Raw genomic sequence first — 9,165 nt, 5'->3', positions numbered from 1 at the left:
GTTGAACTGGTCTCTGGAAGTGCAGCCTAGGAATCTGGGTTTTATAAGTACTCCAGAAACTTGATATGCACAATTCATTTTGAGAACCACTGCTCTGGGGCAAGACAACTGGGACTGGGACTACTGGTATTTGTTTGCTCCCTTTCTCCTAGCAATATCTTAGGAGAAATCTATCTAAATAAACCCAGAAGAGATCCTTCCCTTTTGCAAAGTCTCATAGGTTTAACCTTTGAATCCTCAGCACCCTGCGTGTTCAAACAGGGTAGGAGGGCAATAGCCCCAGACTTTCTTGCGGTTCTCAGGTCGGCAGAAAACTTTCCTCAGCCCTTCTGCCCCACCCCCTAGGGAGGGCACAGCACAACCCAGTTATGAATAGGTCCTTTCTGAGGTCTGGCAGTGCTGCCGCTGGGAGGAGAGAAGGCCTTTTAGTTGGCTACAGCAGTTAGCAAAAAAAGAAGGGCAGTGCTGGGTCTCAAAGCCAGACTTGTGAGAGCAAAGGAGGAGGTGTAGCCTCCTTGGCCTTTGGGTGCTGGTCCAGCTACTGCATTATCTGCCGAGTTATAGATTAAGAAGCCCACCCCCAGCCCTGGTGATGAGAGCAGGGTGGGTCACAAGGCTCAGATGACTTCGTTCTATTTCCCTATAGGCCATCCTTTTGATCCTGATGCAGAAAGGACCTAAGAAATGGGACCATTAACCAGGCAGCTGACGAGGTTCCTGGCTTTGGATAGGGTGTAGAGAGTGGTCGTGTCTGTTGGTGGGTGGCAGGATCAAAAACGACTTTAGAATTAAGTAACTTTAACCCAAAGAGAAAAAGTTACAAAACCAAGCCCTTGAAAGGAAACAGACTTGAAGTTCCGTTTTCATAATGACCATAAAAGGGCCTAAGTGCATCTGCGTGGAGCTCAAACCAGAGCTGTCAGGACACACGCAGCCCCTCAGTAAGAGCACCGTACAGCACCGTTTTCTTTCCATCGTGCAAGTTCTGTCCTTTCTCAGGGCTGCCCCTGGGGCCTGGTCCTCTCTCCAAAGACTATGAAAATAGGATGCATATCAGGTCAGGAATCAAAGTATTTACTCCATTATTCTGGGGCTAAGGCAAAATTACCTTTCTGGGCCTTCAAGAGTCATGTATTAATGTCCAGATCTGAATGCAGGTCAGTGGAGCAGGGCTTGGCTGCATTCATCACCCTGAACTACTGTCTAAAGGGTAGGAGGGGAGTCGAGGCAGAGCGGTTTTGACTGAGTAGACAAACTTTCTGCCATAGACAGATTAGCCGGGCTTTCACCACTGAGACTGCGAAACATGAGCAATACATTCAAGCCTTGTATCCTTGTTCCCTGTGGCCATGTGCTGGAATCAACATCAGAGCTTGGCAGGAAATGAAGCCGGTCATCAGGCTGCTGTAAATAAGGAGATAAAAAATCAATCAACTCAAATCTAACCCCAAAGATCACTGATAAAAATGAGCCATCCTTCTATCTCAGGAAAGCTTGGGTCTCCATCTACAAAATCACAAGATACAACTCAAGAATCTTTTCCTCCTCTCTGGCTGTTATCTAAAGATAACGTGGGCAGCTACTCAGTTCTTATTCCATGTTGGTCTCAATAATAGAAAGGGTCCCGTCTCTTTACACTCTGGCTCACATACAGGCCACCTCCCATGGCTTCTTGTGTTACCTCACTGGTCCTCGGAGCCTTTCACGAAGGTGATTCTCTCATTCACCATACCTTTGTTCCTCTCAAGCAGTCTAGCTTTGTTTTCTAGCTTCATTCTTCGTATAAAAAACTATCTTATTAATTCCATATGGCTTCACTCAATTCCAGAAAATTTGTCAAAAACTTTTGTAAGGGGACGCCTGGGTGGCTTAGCAGTTGGGCATCTGCCTTTGGCTCAGGGCATGATCCCACAGGCCCGAGATCAAGTCCCACATGGGGCTCCCTGCATGGAGCCTGCTTCTCCCTCTGCCTGTGTCTCTGCATCTCTCTCTCTCATTAATAAATAAAATTTTTAAAAAGCACAAAAAACTTTTGTAAGGACACCTGGGTGGCTCAGCGGTTTAGCGCCTCCCTTTGGCCCAGGGCATAGTCCCGGAGTCCCAGGTCCCAGCAGCGAGTCCCACGTCGGGCTCCCTGCATGGAGCCTGCTTCTCCCTCTGCCTGTATCTCTGCCTCTCTCTCTGTCTCTCATGAACAAATAAAATCTTAAAAACAAAACAAAACAAAAATAACCCTTTTGTTAATAGGTGTGTATGGCATCTTTCTGTTTTTAAGTGAACTTTGTCCTTATTACTGGCAAGAATAACAGGCATTGTTCCTCACAAGCAGCAGCATGGTACCACTGAAAGAACAAGAAATTAAGTTGAAGGATTTGTATTCTGTTAAGCGTCTGCCTTCAGCTCAGTTCATGATCCTGGGGGCCTGGGATGGAACCCTGCATTGAGCTCCCTGCTCAGCAGAGCCTGATTCTCCCACTCCCTCTGCTGCTCCCCCTACTTGTCTATGATCACTTCCTCTCACTGTCAAATAAATAAAATCTTAGGAAATAAAGAAAAGATGATTTGTATTCCAATTTCGGTACTGACAGTTATACTGGCTAGGTGACCGTGAATAAATCACTCAATCTGTTCATTCATACTTTCATTTATTCAATGCCTAGTTTGTGCTAGTCACTAAGCTAGGTGCTGGGAACACAAATACTTAAAACACATTCTCTGTTCTTAAGGAATTCATAATCTAACAGTGTAGACAAATAGGTAAGCATATAATACAGAGTAAGTGCAATGATAAAAGACTTACACAGGGTATTATGGGAACTCAGAGACAGAGATTTAGTACAAACCAGAGCTGGAAATCAGGGAAATCAGAAAACACCCCACGAAGTGTCCCTGAGGGGGATCCTAAAAGATGAGTAGGAGCTAGCCTAGCAAAGGAACAAGAACATATTCCAGACAAGGGGTCTCAACTTGAACAAAGTCATATAGACTCAAAGTTCAGTGCTGTTGGCACAGAGGTTCAAAGATGTGGGAAGAAATGAACTGAAGAGGATCGAATCATGGAGCACATTGGATGTTCTAGCTAATGGCTTGGACAATCAGTAGTTAACCGATGAGCATGCTGCAGTACACTGACATGTTAAGGTCAAAGCTGGATCAGGATGTACAGTGTTTTTTGAGATTATAAAATAGCATAAAACCAGAGTAGAAGACAATGTGTTTATCAAAACATCTTAGACCGTTGCCTCATGGCTACGTAAAAATATGGACAGAGTTAAGATTTCACCCCTGCTACAACTGGAGAAAAGTATAATGGACTCTTCTGCTGGTTTCTATCCAGTTTTCCCAAGTGGATGCTGGTGAGGAGTCTTCCCTCCACTTGTCCTAAGCCAATGCAGAAGCTCACATGGGGTAGGAGTTCAGATACACTTAACAAAGGGCCAGGGCTGCTGTCACTGCTCCCCTGTGATTAAGGGGAACCAGTGAGTGGCTGACAAACGCAAAGCCTCTGAGGGAGGATAGGGTAGAGAGGAATTTGGTGTGATCAGATATGGGAGAAAGGCAACTAGAAAAACAAAAATACCTTAGTTTCTCCATATTTTGTTCTCTTATAGGAGTAAACCAGTTTAACCCAGTAGCGTCAATGTGGTAAAGAGTGATAAAGTAGATGATACAAAAAACATAGAAGCTTTCAGCTGCTGAGGAAGGTTATACTGGCGTATCAGTTTGATGTAATTAATGTTGGCGTGGTTGGTTGCTAGTCATCAAGTTAGGCTCTGATGGGCCAGTTGAGTAATTGACCCTTGTTCCAGTCTCATGCTATAAAGAGGTCATACTTAGGTCAGGCTGTTTTAGCTCAGGGAGGCAAAGGTGCTACGTGAGAGCTCAAGGTTCCTTCCTGAGCTCCGTCGTCACACAATGTTATACTGGGAGTGATGCCATTAATCCAGTTCAGATTAAGTGGTCTGCAGCATGCAACCAGACTAAACTATCTGCAAAAACATTCCGGACTCAAGGGTAAAGAGGCAGATACGTGCTTTCTTAATGTCTCACATGAATGAACCCTCAATGTTTTTATCTACGACAGTGGCCCCCAACCCCACTCAGCATATGGACACGCTGGTAACCTCCTATTTTAGTTATCTTTCTGCCATTTGACTGTACTTACACACTTTCCCATTCCCTTTAGATCTTAAACTTCATTTACCTAAGTGTCTTCCTGTCAGTCTGAACCTGTTGACGTGTTAATAGCCAAGCAGTCTTTGAACCTCTTCATGTGTACCACCAAAAATCCTTGCTCCATGAACACGTCTCATTCTACTGCTGGTTTTTAAGGTAGAAAAGCAAGATGGCCAGGTAATGCACTTTAAATAGATTCTAATAGTTGTGTGGCCATATGGAGGATAGAATTAAAAAGATCCATCTGCAGAAAAGACTGAAGGAAGCTGTTGGCTTGGTCCAGGTGAGAAGATGGACACTTTGCTCCTTCAGCCAAAAAAGGAGGGATATATCTATCATGAACTCATTGAATCAGAATGTACAACTACAAAGACACCCCAGATTGCACGAGTAGTGGGCAAGACAAGGACTCTGAAATTAGGTAAAGCTGGGTTCAAATTCCAGTTCAGGCACCAAAATTATAGGACTCTTTAGGCAGATACCATCCATTAATCCCTCGGCCTCTCAGCCAACAGTAGAATGGGGACAGATGCACCTACAGAGAATTAGGAGGCCTTTCTTCCTAGATGGCACAGGAACTCAGCAGAGTCCAATTAATTTGAAGCACTTGAGTGCATGCTGGGGCAATAGTAAGAAGAGATATTCTACAGTGCAAAAAAGGAAACTGAGGATTATTAGTGTGAGAAACAGAAACAGTGGAAATTACAAATTTAATGTGAATAAATTCTAGACTGAAATTAGGAAAAAAGACCAAGAGGTCTTTTTCTTTTTAACTTTTACTCATAACCAATCTGAGACACTTCCTTGGACAATTTCCCCAAGAGTCTACTTAGGATTCCTTATCTCTGCTCACCCCACCCTTCCCTCCTTCAGCCCTGAGGAGATGTGTTGACAGTGAGCTCAGGACATTCAGTTCCCCAGAAAAGCAGCAGGATGTTCTAAGTATCCAATGTGCTTGTGGTTAAGGTAGGGGGAAAAAGCATCCCTTTTTTCCCTCTCCATTGGAATCCAGTCTGATAAAGGAGACAGAAAGACATAAGCAAGTTTGAGTGAAATGTTTACATTTATATTGAAATATGCACTAAAACAGAATGAGTTCTACTAGTCAATGAAACTTTGCCAAAGCAGAATCACAAACTTCTGTTGGGGAGGTCCAGTCAGCTAGCAGCAGTGATCCCCAAGCAGGAACACCAAGGAGAAGCCTGGGAGATCCTACTCCAAAAAGCCTCCTTTTAAGAGACCCCGACTCACTTCTCCCACATGCACCCACACAGATTTAGGAGCGTGGACATGCTCCTCATTTTCATATATTTTTAGTTTCTTCTTCACTGCAATAAATATAAAATTGGCAATGCTCATACACCACAGCACAGACAATATTTCAGGCTTTAGCATACAACTGTAAACAGTGACTAGGTTAAAAAATTTTTTTAAAGTAAGGTGTCTTTTTTAACAACGAGAGACAGAATTCTTAAGAGCAGGGCATGAGCTATTCAAGATTTGTTCTGTTGGGTTAAGGTTTTCACAGAAGATTCAGGTTTAGACAGATGCCCCCCAAAAAGACCCTAAGTGGGCGTCAGACCACTGCCCATGGCAGCCTAGAATATGTAGGCAGCAGACCAACATGCATTAGGTCACTTTTGGCAGTACATCCTCAACCTGCCACACTCGCAATGTGACCATAGAAATCCATAGTGCCATCACTGGCTGTCAGCTAGGGTATTGGGAACAGGTGGGCAAAGGAATTAAAACTCGTGTGTGTGGGGGGGGCGGGGGCGGGCAGTCAGAACACCTCTGCTAGCTGTCTGGAAAGTTGGCCCCTTAATCACAAAGACAACTAGGACATTTCACTTGGACAGTGCATTACATTTACATATACATGAGAAGTATAAAGAGAGAAATCCAAAGAGTAAGCATTAAGTTCTGTCACTGTAGGAAACAGGGATGTCAATCAAGGAAAAACAGATGAATGCTTTTTTGCCTAAAGCAGTGCAAAGAAAGCTTGCAAGAAATGAAAGTGGACTCAGTATCTGCACAATAGTAATGGGGCAGACTTTTATTTAAAAGGCTAGTGGTTCAAATACTATTGCTTGAATAGCTCTGGTAGGTATAAAATGTAGTAACGCCCGAGGTTTACACACATAAGCAAAGGAGCTGAAGGCCAGCTCACAAAGGGTATTTGATCCTCAGTCAGGAGGGAAGCTGAAAGCGCATGCTGCAGGAGTAACCTAACCTAACGGGTTTGTCTGGACGATACTCCCCACCCTCTGACAAACGGAAAAGGACCTGGATAAGAATCGGTCTTTCACACTCAAACTTCTGGCTTCATCAAGTCTCCACCCTCCTTAGAACTATGCCTCAGCTAAGAAGAAACCTGTCCTGATAAACGCAAGAATCTGGGCTACTAAAAAGAGAGGGAACCTTAATGTGGGAAGCAAGTCTAGTAAACATCACATGTACTTTCTGTTGTTAGTGAAGACATGATACATTCAGAAATGTATTTAAAAAAAAAAAAAAAGACTAAAAATAAGACCAAAAAAATTCCTAGAAAGAGGCTTCACAAAAAAAACATCAGCCCAAGTTCTAACCCTCTCAATCAGAAGTGGCTCTCAGCACACATTGGCAATCCCTTCCAACTCCCTCCAACAAAAGTACCGACACTTGCTTTGCAAGCAGAATATCGAACACCTGCCTTGGTCACTGAACTTGAATGTTAAACAGAATCAGTGCAGAGCACATTTTAATAAGTTACTCCAATACCCACCTGGTCCAGTTTAAAATGTTTGTATGTAGATCCAGTTTGTATACATTCCATGGCTATACTAAACAATAAACCATGTATTGTCCTGTTATTTTTAAAATGGCAGTTCTTGTAGCTTGAGCAAACCATTAAGATTATAAAGAGCTCTCTTGAAATTCTCAGATGAAAATACACTAGAGAGAAGCCCTGAAAGTCGAACAAACCTAGTTCTTTTTCGCTAAAATGGTGGGATCAAGGTAGAATGTCATTCTGAAGAGCGGCTCCATTTGTTCCCCCATGAGAAAAGGCCAATTTTTTCTGGACTGATATAATTTAAAAACTAAGCCAATAAAAAAAATAAAATATACACCTTAAGATACTATAAAACTTGAAATAATGTCAAGGCTTATGGAATGGGAAACAGAGTTCTGGTTGTCTTTTTTTTTTTTTTTTTTTCCCCAAAAAAGGAAAGTATAACACATTTTAAGGAAAAAACAAATCAAACCAAACCAGAACTCTGACTATGGATAGCACTACACAGACTATGCACAGACCACCACACAAGAATGAGTTGCACATCAGTACTATCATCATGAGAGTCACTGGCTGGGGGCTTACACTTCCAGCAACAGAGCTCCTAGGTCAAAAATGTGTTAAAAGCTTGTAATGTCAACAAGGACCCCTCCAAAACAAAGAGGGATGAAGGGAAATAGGGAGGAAGGGCTGCATGCATGGGTCTATTATAGACATGATATTCAGCAGCATAAAAATAATACCCTCCGTAGAGTCCCCCAAATGGGGCAAAACCTATCTTCCACTGCTAAACATGGGAAAGATGAAGAGAACAGAACAAATTCACTTGTAACCATAGCATCTCCCATATCTGAATGACAAGCACGTTCAATCTGATGCTGTATGTTAAGGAAATGTTGCGAATACATAGGAGTAAAGCAAACTAAAAACAAAAGGCTAAATTATGAATCTTAAAAATGGGAAAAACATCTGTTTTAAAGCCAGGTAGGTGTGATCGTGATCGTTACTATATATGACATAATCCATAGCAAGAAAGGCCAAGAAAAAAAATCTTCATTTTGTTCAGTCCTTAGGCTCGATGTTGTCCCAGGAAAAACTATGATAATTCAATGAGTGTGTCATACATACAACTAAAATGTCCCCTTCTGGTTTCAAACAAATTTTAACAACAATCTTCCTTGGCTATTTTGTCTCCTGTGTCAAACCAACCTTCTATGTACAGGACCAGTTTAAATCCCTCCTCCCCTTCAAACACTAGATATGAACATCCAGGAACATTCTACAATGCAAAGTGCCTTAGGAAAGAGAAGGATTCTGTAGTGCCAGTGATATAACTGATCTGAGGAAGCTGGGGTGCGGTTAACACTGATGGGAGCCAGTCAGGCGATGGTGGTCTGTTTCTCCTCAGGGGTCTCCTCCAACAACTGCATGATCAGTTCATGCAGGGGTTTGCAGATCTTCGCGTAGCCCCCTCCCGTGAGGTGCAGAAAATCAAACATGTCGTGGCAGGAGATGGCACCGTCCGAGTGCACGAAGCCCCCGTCCGTGTCCAGGAGCTGGACATTGGCGAGCTTCGGCAGGGAAGCCTTGAGGAGCTGGTTCACCTTGGCATTCTTTTGCCTCAATGGGTTGGGCTTTTCACCTCGAGGTAACAAACCCTGGGGCAAAGCAGAGAACAGAAGATGATAAGAGTCACTGGTTTTTCTCTACTGACTTACCTGTGATTTCGGATTCCTGGAAGAACTCCATTTGGCACTCTTTAAACTTTGATTTCTCAAACACTGGACTAGGCTGGTTTAATCAAAGTTCTCTGACCACTCCTTCACAGTTTCTTCAAGAGTTCCTCTTCCTCTCCCAGTCCCTTAATTGTTGGTATGCTTCAGGGGCTTGTCCTTGGCCCACTACTCGGCCTCCTCCAAACACTCTAGCCCAGAACCAAACTTCCCAAACTTCCTGAGGAACTCTCGGACTGACACGTCCAAAACCAATTCATCATCTTCTCCCTACACTATGGTCCTTCTACATTCTCTGTACCAACTGGTCATTCTGACATCCCTGAGTGTTTCATCCCATATATCTTATCTATGTAACATTAGATTACTCAGCTTTTGCATCCTTAATACTTTTCAAAACCTTTTCCCCCCTCCATTCTGATTATACGTACTTGGAAACTTACTTACCACTACTCACTCAGTTGACGTAAAGTTCCTGAGTGG

General features: G+C 43.2%; 1 protein-coding gene across 6 annotated transcripts in view; it reads right to left on the bottom strand.

The window, feature by feature from the left end:
• Nucleotides 1-2,628: 2,628 nt before the first annotated feature.
• Nucleotides 2,629-9,165, bottom strand: part of PAFAH1B2 (platelet activating factor acetylhydrolase 1b catalytic subunit 2) — a 30,502-nt gene continuing 23,965 nt past the window's right edge. For all 6 annotated transcript variants that reach the window (XM_077893656.1, XM_077893659.1, XM_077893658.1 and 3 more), the window contains one exon: nucleotides 2,629-8,607. In XM_077893656.1, coding sequence (XP_077749782.1) covers nucleotides 8,329-8,607 — 279 coding nt within the window. In that variant the 3' untranslated portion in view covers nucleotides 2,629-8,328. The remainder of the gene's footprint in view (nucleotides 8,608-9,165) is intronic.

Source organism: Canis aureus, chromosome 3 (assembly GCF_053574225.1).
Source record: "Canis aureus isolate CA01 chromosome 3, VMU_Caureus_v.1.0, whole genome shotgun sequence".
NCBI classification, from domain to species: domain Eukaryota; kingdom Metazoa; phylum Chordata; class Mammalia; order Carnivora; family Canidae; genus Canis; species Canis aureus.
This window is presented reverse-complemented; position numbering and strand designations above follow the sequence as displayed.